The sequence below is a fragment of the Girardinichthys multiradiatus genome, chromosome 1 (genome assembly GCF_021462225.1).
Source record: "Girardinichthys multiradiatus isolate DD_20200921_A chromosome 1, DD_fGirMul_XY1, whole genome shotgun sequence".
NCBI lineage: Eukaryota > Metazoa > Chordata > Actinopteri > Cyprinodontiformes > Goodeidae > Girardinichthys > Girardinichthys multiradiatus.
The window spans coordinates 14359788-14372657 of record NC_061794.1 but is presented as its reverse complement, the minus strand read 5'-3'; the positions used below and the strand labels follow the sequence as shown (position 1 = coordinate 14372657).

General features: G+C 37.5%; 1 protein-coding gene across 1 annotated transcript in view; it reads right to left on the bottom strand.

Moving 5' to 3' along the window:
• gabrd (gamma-aminobutyric acid type A receptor subunit delta) overlaps positions 1 to 12870 on the bottom strand; it is a 37763-nt gene that overhangs the window by 4545 nt on the left and 20348 nt on the right. The window contains exons 3-8 of the mRNA XM_047372803.1: positions 9161 to 9228; positions 6346 to 6566; positions 6136 to 6218; positions 4663 to 4800; positions 4049 to 4204; positions 2378 to 2589 (exon numbers count right to left, since the gene is read on the bottom strand). Coding sequence (XP_047228759.1) covers positions 2378 to 2589; positions 4049 to 4204; positions 4663 to 4800; positions 6136 to 6218; positions 6346 to 6566; positions 9161 to 9228 — 878 coding nt within the window. The remainder of the gene's footprint in view (positions 1 to 2377; positions 2590 to 4048; positions 4205 to 4662; positions 4801 to 6135; positions 6219 to 6345; positions 6567 to 9160; positions 9229 to 12870) is intronic.

Genomic DNA, 12870 nt, shown 5'->3' with positions numbered 1-12870 from the left:
TATGTCTCTCGGCTGGCCTGGGAACGCCTTAGGCTCCCCCTGGAGGAGCTGGAGGAGGTGTCTGGAGAGAGGGACGTCTGGGCGTCTCTGCTGAGTCTGCTGCCCCCGTGACCCGGTCCCGGATAAGCGGAAGACGACGAGTATGAGTACGAGTACTTTCTACGGGCTTTTTGTTTGCACTAAATGCACTATTACAAAAATGTTTTGCATTATACTGTTATGCTTTTTTATATTGTTTTAAGTTAAGCAGGACGGAGGTCTTTTCAATAGTGGTTTATTTATTTTAGAAGGATATTTGTTTTTGTCTAGCAATTTTATTTTGCAAAAAGAATAAATTATTTTATAAATTTCTGTATAATTGTTTTTCCATGGATATTTGTATCAGTCAAAAACATGCATCAAATTAAACTTGGGTTCGAGTCCAATGTTTCCAAAGTCATTTCACACAAAGAAAAAGGGGGGGGGGGGAATCACCAGGCCGGTAGAGGTGCAGACAGTGGGGTTGGGTAGCCCCACCAGGAGGTGTCCCTTATTTATTTATCAAGGAGTTGGCAACCCTACCGCCCAGCCACTGCTCCGGAGATTAGCTGGAAGATAACGTTTTGTTCACAGAGCTTTCTTCAAACTTCTTCATCGCCCGGACAATTCCTCCTCAGCACGGTTCATATGAGGTTAGGGTTTGGGCAGAGTGATAGAGAGATATTTAGGATGAAATGATCTAAACGTTTTTCATTTTATGAAGTTTGGTTTTGTTTGTGTTCAACTCAGCTATCTTGGTGCTAGCAGAATATCTGCTCAGCACCACATGCTCAGGTTGTGTTCTGTGTTTGTGTGTTTTAAAGTTAAGACAAACTTTATTAAAGGGTGATTTTAAACACAGAAGATTGATCATAACGCGCCATCCGCGCTTATGCATTTTAACCCTTTTATTAACGGTATTTTAAAGCTGTGTTTGATTCTGGTGCTAAGTTATAAGCTTCTTTGTTAGCTTTAACTGCTAACAGGTAAGAACACGTGCTTGTTGCTAAAGAATATTTACCCAGAAAGGTTGTTAGTTTTCAATCCAGTAAATAATATTTCCCTAAACATTATTTTACTAAACTTGATAACTAAGTAAACACCATTAAGCCCCATTTCTCCAGAAAGATTTGGTTATTTTCCAAAATACCTCCCTAAATATTTTACTATTTCCTTAATATTTCTTTAAATATTATTTTAATAAATAAAGGCAGCTAATGAGACACCATTGAGAATTAGTCATCCAGAAGGTTGGTTTTATTCAGCAGATCATTCTTTAAAACATTATTTTAATAAAATAAGATTTAATCTGATCTTGCATTGTGAATGGTTGTCTAAGTTGGTTCCAAGACTAACTTAACTGCACTTCCAGATTCTTCAAGATAATCCTTGGTTCTCAAACATAAACATTGCATGGTAATGTTGCATCACTCTTTTGGTCATAATTTTCAACCATCTTTAATCAACTTGTTTATATTGTACATAGCCCATTAGTCTTCCTTATTCTTTAATTCTGCTTGGTAGTTTAGTTGGATTGTTTTAGCATAGTAAACAGTTTGTTGATTGAAATATATTTGACTTTGAGTTGACTTATTTTTGTTAATAAATTCTTGTATTTTAAGAAATTGTGTGAATTCATTACACGTGTGTTCAGAGTTTTGCTGTTCAATAATGTCAGAGTTCATCTCATCCCTTTCTATTTTGTCCTAATACCATCGCCTTACTGGGCTGGTATTCACAGGACAACCCTTAACAGACCGAAATATTATTTGATAAAATGTTAATATTAAATATTAAATAATATTTTCAGATTTGTAGTCATAACATGATCATTAGTAATTTGCAATATGTATTTTTTTTTGTTATTAAATGACAGTCCTTCATTTTAAAGGGTCTCTGTCATTTATCAGTTTAATGGTTGAATCTCACAGCTCTGGTCATTGATTCGTTCAGTTTTGATGGCAAGACAATGAAATAGTGCATTAGACTTTGCCCACTTAATTTGGTTATCCCATTATGACATATGCTCTGGTAAGTAATCTATTTTTATTCATAACGAAAATCCACAAAGTGCTGTTTGTTATTCTGTAAGTAATGTAAGTCATCTGTAACGAAATAAGCTGACAGTAAATTGAAAGTCACTGCTAATCTCTGTAGGGAAATCATCTATTTTGACATTCTCTTCCACACAGATTCCTTGTCTTTCTGAAGGTTAGTGGGATGGATGCTTGTCAGCACTAAGGGTAACCACCTGCCCAGGTCTGTGTTTGAAAGATGTGCTTATTACTCACAGAGCCCTCAGAAAGTGGGCATTGTTATCTTCCTCTGACGGGATAACATGGCGAGAATGCTTCCTTACCTCAGAGCTGAGCTTGTTTGCCTTCACCTTGGCCTTCTCTTTGAGCCGGTAGTCAGCGTTGTAGTGAGCGAAGGCATATTCAATGAGGGCCGCAAACACAAACACATAACAGATCCAGAAGTAGACGTCCAGAGCCTTGATGGCTGATGCCCGAGGCAAGGAGGAGCGAGCGCTTACCATCAGGGTAGTCATGGTGAGAACTGTTGTGATTCCTGTTGGAAAAACCCAGAATTTATTAAAAAGTGAAGTGAAGCAAATTTCTAAAATCTTTCCTACTTAACAAAATTGGAAAATGAAAAGAATAGTGTTGAAGAACGTCTAGCCTTTCACCTTTGTGATTTGCATAATCTTTTCCAATCATCCTAAACGATTTTGAATGTAAACACTGTTGACAATCCACCACTCCAAGGACTACAAAGTTACTTTCAATCAAATCTATTGCAATTTATCCTAAGTTAAATTGCAATGCCTGTCCCTATCTCAGTTTCCTTTTGAAATAATTCATGCTCCTTGAACATTTTTGCATTTTGTCAAATTACAAACACACACTTTGTTTTTAATTGGGATTTAATGTGATAAAACAAAACAAGGTTAATACATAATTGTGAAGGTAAGGAAGACAATACAGTTTGCAAATTATTTTCACAAACAAAACTGTATTCAGCCCCTTTATGTTTTAGAATGGTCCAGTCAAAGGCCAGACTTAATTCCAATTGAGAATCTGTGCCACAACTGAAAAACTGCTGATCAATATCAACTCTACACTTGACCTATTTTGCGACAAAGAATGGGCAAATAAATCCTTCTTTTGAGTGTTCAAAGACTCAAAATATGTTACCAAAAGATTTGGCTGTCTATGTTTACATGTACATGAACTTTGATGACATCCTATTCTTAATCTATAAAATCCAATTTGTTAATGGACCCATCGTTGCCAGCAATAGCAACTTTAACTATTCTGTCAACATCTTCCACAAGGTTTAGGAGTGTGTTCATAGTTAGATGAGGAAACCAGAACTGCAGCTTCTGCTCTGATTCATCCCAAAGGTGTTCAAGACGGTTAAGGTCAGGACTCTGTGCAGGTCAGTCAAGTTTCTCTACACCAAACGTTATACATCTGCAGCTATGGAAGTGATTGGAACACCACAATTCATTGATATGGTGGTGTGACCCAATACTTATTCGTATATATATATAGTGTATATGTAGCTGCTGTTAGAGTGAAAGGTGGTTCTACAAAGTATAGATTTAAATACATTGATATACTTTTCTATGTCATATGTCTAAGTCTGATATCTGCAGTTATAATGGGACAAGATCTGTAAAGGTTCAAGGAGAATGAACAGTTTTGCAAGGTAATGTATATCGCTTAGCAAAATGTGTTTAATTTCTATATTGATTTAGAAATCCCACGCTCTAGAATGTTCTGTCGAATTTAATTCTTCAAGACACTAAAAATGGAAATGAACACAGGGTTTTCATTTTCTGGCACTAAAATTATAAAAAGACTTAATTTTGTTGCTGACTTTCTATTGCAGCTTTGGATAGGTGCAAACATGGAGTAAAAAATGTCACATGCACTGGTTAATATTCCAGAAACGAATGTCAGCTAAAATGCAATTCAAGTTAAGTCTTTAAACAACAAGAATCAAAATAGGCCTCAACACTAACCCAGGGTTACTCGAGCTGGAACAGCTGATTGGCTGATCCAAAAGGACACCCAAGACATTGCAACCAGCAGTATAGAAGGCATATATGACTGGATGATGTAGACACCTCTATTACGTCTCAGCTGGAAGCGAAGGCTGAGCCTTGGAAACCGTCCCGCTGGGAAACAGAAAACAAAACACCCTCATTTAATTGCAGAACTGAAGGAACTAATTATCCATCACGAAAAGTCTCTATTGTTCTTCACAGGCAGCAGGGCTGATAGGGAAGGCTTGTCTGCTGGCTTGAGCCCAAAGTCGGATAACTTGAAGTTGTAAGACATAAAGTGTAACAGACTGAATTTTCCCGGGAATAACTCCTATCATGTTTTGAATCTCCTGCCCAGCTCAGCAGCAAGTCTGTCCTTATCTATTCCTTCTATGCATAGAATATGACCACAGAGGAGGCTGATGTTTTAAAAAATCTGACTTCTGAAAGACTGGGTAGAATTCTCAGACACAAGGGCATAGCAAAACCACAAACTCAAAAATATGCAGTGGTAAACACTGGCAAGTAACATAATACTCAATGTGCCAGACATAAACATGACAACTGTAGAAAATGGGAGAACTGCTTACCGGATTTGAAGTTCATAATTTCTGTGACAAAGCGGTAGTCTGTGATGGTGAACTGGGAGAGCTCCAGTTTGTCCAAACCATGAATGTGCTTTTGACTGTCTGACCAGTGATACACAATGTCCTCTGAGGAGTAACCATCTTGAACAAAAATAACACATGACAAACAGACATGAGGTAATGAAAGGTTTTCTCAGTGTGAGGCATTGTAACGTTCTAAGGGCTAACAGAGTTATTTCTATCAACAGTCTGTGGATTACAAGATTACATTCATTTTTAAAAATACCCCTTGAACGTTCACCAAGTTACAGCCAAAAATCTTCAGTTTATTTTAATCGTGATTTTCCTTTGATAAATCAGAATAGAGTAGTGCAAATATACATGGTTTCCAAATTTGTTTTACAAATCATCTGTAAAGTGTGACAATGATTTGTTTTCAGACACCCGGAGTGAATACTTTATAGAACCATTTTTAGCTGCAATTCCAGCTAAAAGTCTTGAGGGATATGTCTCTACCAGCTTTGAACATATCAGGGCTGATGTTTTTGCCCATTCTTTGCAAAATAGCTCACAATCAGTCAGATTGGATGGAAAGAGTCCAAGAATAACAGATTCTCATCTGCATGTAGGTTGGGACACTGAATAGGCAGTTTTATCATATAAATTAGAATTTTTCCAAATCATTTCATTGTTGCTCTAGCTGTATGTTTAGGGTTGTTTCCCTGCTGGAAGACAAATCTTCGCATCAGCGTGAGTCTTTTGCAGCCTCTAACAGATTTTTCTTTCAGAAATCAGAATGATTGTTCTGTATTTAGCTCCATCCTTCCCATTAACTCCTAAAATCTTCCTTTTCTCTGCTAAAGAAAAACATCCCCGGAGCATGATGCCCACCTTAAAACACACCACTGTGTTTTAAGGTCTAAGAATTTGACCACACATACCACTTGCATGTATTAAAAATGTCAAATTAGGTCTCAACTGGCCAGTGCATATTTGTCCACCTGTTTGCTACATGTCTTGTGGCAAACTGTAGAGAGACCTGTAGAGTAATGCTGGACTAATCCTGTCAACAGATTCTCCGACCTGAGCTGCAGCTCCTCCAGAATTACAAAGCACTTCTTGGCTGCTTCTCTAAATAATGCTCTTCTTGCCCTACATGTCAGTTTAGATGTACACCTATTTCTTTGTAGGTTTTGCAGTGCCATACTCTTTCCATTTTCAGATGTTGGATGAAACATTGCTCTGTGAGATGTCAGAGTTTTTGATAAGAGTTGCAGATTAAAGAGAGCTAAAAACAAATGCAAACCACACTTTTTATATTTTTATTTGTAAAACAAATTTCAAACCTTACAGCTTTATATTTTTGTTTTAGTCCAACACCTAAATTGCAATAAAATACATTGAGCTTTGAGGGTGTAATCTGAAAAAAATTGAAAGTGGTATTACTTCAGCAAGGCCCTGTACACATGAACTTACAGCTTTCTAAGTCCAGCATACATTCCTGTTCATCCATGGGATACTTGGTTAGATCCATGTCACACGCTGCCGTTGAAGTGATTCTAGAGACAAAATAAAACATTTCTTCATGTAAAGTCACAGCTTATAGGCAAGTGGCAGTAATTAAATGTTAGAATCCAAAAGGGAAAACAGAGTACAGACTGAAGTCATAGATCAACTTTTTTTTACCGGCTGCTGTACAGAATGACACCATTGGGCTGCAGGCGGATCAGCTTGTTCTCCACCGTCACGTCATGGAACCAGGCAGATTTGGCATTAACGATGAACGTGTCAGGTAGCCACAGCTTGTCCACAAACCGGCTGTCCAGTCCCAGAGTTTTGTTGGTGTGATTGTAGGAAAGGCGATCGTCGTGCCAGCTCTGCCGCAAAAACACGGTCATGGTGTATTCCTACCAGGGCAAACAGAAAGGTAAGGGAGGAGTTTTCTTTTTCTTATAATTGATGTGTTCAAAATTAGGTCAAAAAATAAAGCAAAGCAAATTCACTGATTTGTGGTTTTCTATATAATTTAAATGTGTTTCCCATTGTCATTAGAAGTGCTTCAGTTAAGAGCTAATCAAAAACCTAAATAAATTAAAAACAGAAGTGCACAGAATGGAGAACCTTTGTACAAAAAAAAGTGTATATTATTATTATTCCTCATTTAAAATTGGGTGTGTGAGTGGGGAGGTTGCATAGAGCTATATTAATTACCCCTTTCATAGACTGCATACTCTGAGGGACTGGGGACTTTAATTGCTGGATTATCAATTAACTGTAAAAGAAGAAAAGTGAAACTAAATAAAAGGAAACTAACGAACTTGAATAACAAATAATGTTGACACCAAAACCTTAAAGATGCAATCTGAAACGTTTTAACAAGGTGTCTGTTGTGCTTATGAGCAGTTGATATCTTGTCTGCAGTCTTTAGAGGCTAAAGCTAACAGATAAGTCCGTGATTCATGCAAACTACAACTGCGACATTCGTGAACTAATCCAATCAACTAACAGGCTGTTTACAATGAATTACGAATACCGAGTCCAATTTTGTGCTGCACTTTTTTTACTTTTTTTAACTGTGTTTAACACAGATGCACATGCCAACTCCGATGCTATTCAACAGAGTGAGACATAGAACACGCTCAAGGGGAGAGCACCAGAGTCCACAGTGCTATTTGATATGCAAATATCACGAGTTGCTCACACTGGCTTCAAGTGGATGTCTAGCAGGCAGCTTTTTAAGGCGGGGCAGTGGGAGGCGCTTCATTTTAAAGTGTGGGGCCAATAACTAAGAAAGACAAAATGTGTAATTGGAGCCAAACATATCTCCGATGAACTTTGCTAGTGACAAAACCTGTGAACCAAAGTCTATTATTTACCAGAAACATATCTCATTCAAAATATCTCACAAACTAAATAAATAAATATTAGATCAGATATGAAATGAAAATTAAAATAATCAATATTTTAGAATTGTTAAAACTCCCCAAACCTAAAAATAGATTATAGTGTATATTGGTTGGATGTTAAGTTTGAACCTCTCCGATCCCTGACCCCATCATTCATTCACAACTCACCCTAACATTTGTCACAGCTTGAATTAACTCATTTCTGGATAAAATGGGTTAATTAAAGCTGGCTTCATAAAAATAAATACATATTAAAAGGAACGGATCCATAAGATCCAGGTTCCATCACAGAGCTGTAAATTCAATTTCTTATGTAAACTCTATTTAATAAAACATTAAATCCCCACATGTTTACATTAATTAGTATTCACATAAAAATCTGTAATATTTACACTACAAAACCATGATATGCAGCATGCCATTATTTCCATATGAAAAACATAAAGCAAAATTGAACTGGTTAGTGTATCCTGTTGGAGAAACTGTCTACAAAGGTTAGGCAGGGTAAAAATCAACAAAGTACCATTTGCTATGTTCTTTTGGGTTTTTACACTGCATTAATTTGCAATAAACAGTTAATCTGGCTAGAATCATTTACCAAGTTCTGTTCTACAGCACATGTTTCACACAGGAAGGTATTTAGCAGCTCATCACATTCTACCACAGTCCCTAGAGTTAAACTCAGGGATTCATAGGCTTCTATTCTAAATAAAAAAGAATCTAATGCAAATATGACTACAGTTTAAATGGTAATAAAATAGCTTTTGTACAACCTGGTATGACATTTTTGAGACTGTAGTTGTTTTAGAAGGTAAATCTGGTTTGGTCTTGACACCTCTGAAGGTAGCTGTTTGTTTTAGTGTCTGGAAGAATTACACCAGTAGAGTTATCTAATGCAGGCAAGACAACAGCTGCTCAGAAAACAGGAATGCCCAACGTCAGTGCTCTAGAACTATTATCTTGCAACTTTTAGATGCATCCCTGCTCCAACACACCTGAATGAAATAGATTAATTCCCTCATCAATAGTCATTCAGTTCTGCAGAGACCTGGTAACGAGCCATTCCTTTGAATTAGGTGTGTTGGAGAACATATGCATCTAAAAGCAGCAGGACAGTAGCTCCAGAGGACTAGATTTGGGCACCACGTTTTAACAGAACAACACCCTAAAAGGTCTTTAGGTCCCCTTAGGATGAAAGCTTAGGATCGTACTTTGATGATAGCGGGCTCACCTTTTCTCTTCTAACCACTAGACTTTGCTGCTCCTGATATAAATTGTGGGGTTTTTATTTGGCTCATGGAGCTCTGAAAATCATAATTCAAACTGGGTTGATGAGGAAAAATTTCCAAAATAGCTGGTTTGGAAGAAGTAATACATTGGAATAACTTTGATTCATATTCTACAGAATTCATGGATGTATCAAATTATCAGTCAATGCAGTCAGCATGTCACACATGTTTACACTGAGTACTTTTGAGCCCTAAAGCGGAATAAATCAGACTTATGCAAATAGAAAATGTTTAATCTTGGTGAAAACAGTTGTGTGTCTATTTGAAATGTCAGTGTGGAAGGTCGGAAAATATTCTGTAGTTTACCATGTTGGCTTCAGAGATGTGGTCGATGCTAGCCACTTCAATAGCCATGGCCACATTCACTGGTGGACCTGCAAAGTAAAAAGTGAGAAAACAAGGCACACCCATCTCAAACACACACCCACAGGCGCCTTCTCTGCTCAGTCTGACTCCATCTGCCCCCTTGCATCCTCACTTCATTACCCATCCGCCCACCATCTTCACCGCATCTCAAGCACTCATACTGTGCCTAACGTTTAAGCATTATGCAGTTTAACCACGCTAAGCAGCGCACCACACCGTGGGCATTTATAAACAGCACGGGGCTCTCATGGATCTGCACAGAGTGAGCTTTAGACAACATTCATATTACAAACAAACACACACACATATGTGTGGTGTTGTGTTTTCACTAAACAGCTCGCCATATGATTAGCGTGACGAGTGTCTCGGTGATCAGATGCTGGAGTGCGAAAGCTGCAGGGGAGCTCACTGATGCAGAGCACAGAGGCTGCTTACGCTGAACATTAAGGAATCATACAGTGCTTTTCCGCATCATTCAACACCTTCCCAACGTTATTTCTGGAAAGTTCTATTTTCTGTTGGCTGTAATCAGGTGGACTGTTATGTATATTTAGGTGATTTAAAACCTCTTGATATGGTGAAGTAAGCAAAGGTAGTTATGCCAGACATAATCTTTAAAAAGGAATCATTACTTTAAGAATTACTTTGATTTTAAAACTGAGCACACCTAACACACACATAATTAATGTGGATTTGATTGTTTAAATAGATTAGATTTTTACTAAATGTACTAAAAGCAGTCATAATGCTATAGGAGCCATTTATGATGATGATTATTATTATTACATGTAAGATCCATGTTTTGACTGAGTGTCCTTTCTGGAGTGTTGGGAAATTTATTTAGCACACTCAGATATTTAGCTGCGTTTGCATTACTAAAAACTGAAATTTTGAAAAACACTTTCAGAAAGATATAAAATATATTTGTTGTGTATCTATATGATCTAGATATTTTAGGTGATTCATAGACCACGCATCAGTTTGTTCCTGCTTTGACAGCTAGAGACTTAAAGTATTTTTTTATATTTTATTTAAAGTCTACTGAAAGGAAATCTAGCTATGTGACTCCAACTAATAATATCTCCTAGCAGGAAATTGCTTAGAGTTATTTTGGTTTGAACAAGGGTTAAAACCTCTCATGTTTCACAAGTGTTGACTGGGCCAAAGAGAATTTTGGACAAAATAAATGGAAATTGGGTCTAAATGAAGTTTAACATATGGCCTTAATTTTTAAAGACACAAAATAAGTTCAACATTTATGTGATTTCATTGGGTATGCATAGAACTCTCACCTGTATTGTATTTCCACAAAAATCCCCCTCCCTTGTAATCATTTTGTTTCTTAAAGGAATAGTTTGGATTTTTAATAAAGTGGAGTTGTCAGCAGTTTAGGGAAGCCCTGATCGGGACTTTGTGTCCCCGAAACCGATCCATGTTATTTAAAAAAGGTGTTTTTTGATACCAAATCCCAGTCTGATTCTTCATCAAAAATCAACTCATGCATATGAAACCTCAGTAGCTTCAAAGTACAATTAAATAGTCAGTCAGTCAGTCATTTTCTACCGCTTATTCCATAGTGGGTCACGGGGGAGCTGGTGCCTATCTCCAGCAGTCTATGGGCGAGAGGCAGGGTACACCCTGGACAGGTCGCCAGTCCATCACAGGGCAAACACTTAAATAACACACTAGATTACATCAGATTACAATGGTTCACATCAGCATATTTGTGTCCATTCACCATGCTCACCTATAGTGTTCTGGACGCTTTGGCATAATTTTTTTCTTGACAGCAATAGACATTTAGCCCTAATCAGAGAGTTTACAGAACAGCCTTATGCTTCTAAGCATATATCTGACCTCTGCTATTACTCAATTAACTCTAATTATGTTTTCATATAAGACAGTTTGATAAAAGTGCAAGGCTAATATTAGCATGTCTACTCGCAGTTATGTAATAACATTGATAATTCAGCACATAACATTTTTCAATGTTATTCTAGTTATTTGTGTTTGGGCCAGTCTTAAAAAAAAGGTGGCCAGATGGTTGTCCTCTTGCCTCATTAACTTACTGCTTTGCTTTGAACATCATAGAACTTAAAGAGTGATGTTTCAGCTGCCATCTTTGCAGCTCTACCTTAAGCTGTCTAGGGATGTCTGAGCACAACATAGAGAAGGTCACATGACACGGATAGATAGGCAGCAGCTACTGTGAACGTGAACATAAGTGGTGAAATCCCAATCTTTATTAGATTGCCAAAATAATTTGTGTGGGTCTTTTGCAAGCCATGAAGAGAAAAACAGGTTGTGATTTTTTTTTATTGATAATGCAAAAACAGCCCTTTGCATTGCTGGAGGACTATAAATAAAATCACAGACAGCATCCCAGCAATGGACTGGATTTGGATTAAGCCAGGAAATTGAATACTGGTCGTTTAAAAATGCTGTAATCACATATGCAATATCTGGGATCAGATTGGCACACCCCTATTTTAAAGAGCTATAGATTTCTATGTTAACAATTATCTAATGAAGACTGAATGCAGTGGGAAGGTTTAGAAAAATTATGTTTGTTTGAACTGCTCTGATAAAATTGAGATTTGTTTTTGGCAGAAATCTGCAAGCACCTACCAGTTTTTAGCTCAAGTCTCCAGTGTTGTTTCCTGCTACTGAGACCAGACTGGACTTCTTTGTACCTCAGATAAGCAACTGACTGCTGTGACAACTCTGCAAAACCCCATCTCAGAAAACCCAAACTGTCCCTTTACTTCTATTGTGTTAATTGCTGTTTATTTGGGGGACACACATTTCCACTTAAAACATACTTCTGAAATAGAAGCTAAACACACTTATGTAAATGCAGACACTTGGACAAATGGATAAATGTAGTGGATGAATGTTTTGCAAAGAAAAGATTACCACTTTTTTCCATTTTTGTTAAACTCAACTTTTGGTTGGTTGGTTGATCACTCAGACCAACATATGAGAATGCTATAAATTTAAGATGTCAACTGAAGTATTATTGTGTTTCCACTTAATTTCTTAGATAGTTCATGAAAACTAATATTAGGTTTGCTTGTCAGTACAAAATCCTTGCAAATGTCCTTTTAATTGCAAAACATTATGAATCCTTTTCATATTCATGTTTATATTACAAGCATAACTCCTCATTAACAGTTGAGTTGAATGAAGGGAATCACCCAGAATAACAGACATGATTCCTCCATGGTCATGGCAGCCCCTTAGTTTAGATCAACTTCTCAGTACATTATGATTTCACATTAATATAAATGTAGAGACAACATGCAGGTCTCTGCAAAGATGTGGTGCACAGGACGGTGTATGTGGTCCCAGCAGCTCTCCTCGTCCACATTTTCTACTCTCGGCTCAGCTGAGTTAAGCTGTGAGATTGAGAAATCTATCGCTGTGGTCGTTGGATGTTTCACATTTAGCTGCCATTCTTAGCAATGTCTCCAGAGAGGTTTTAGGAGCTCATGACATCCCCACCCCCCACCCCCACCAACCCTCTCTGCAGCTTGTCCTTGAGGGCCATCATCCTCTATAATCCCTTTAGCAAAGCCTCACACTAAATAATTTTTGTGTCCTTAACGAACGATTTGCCTTTTAGGAGAATTCAAGCAGATATTTGCATG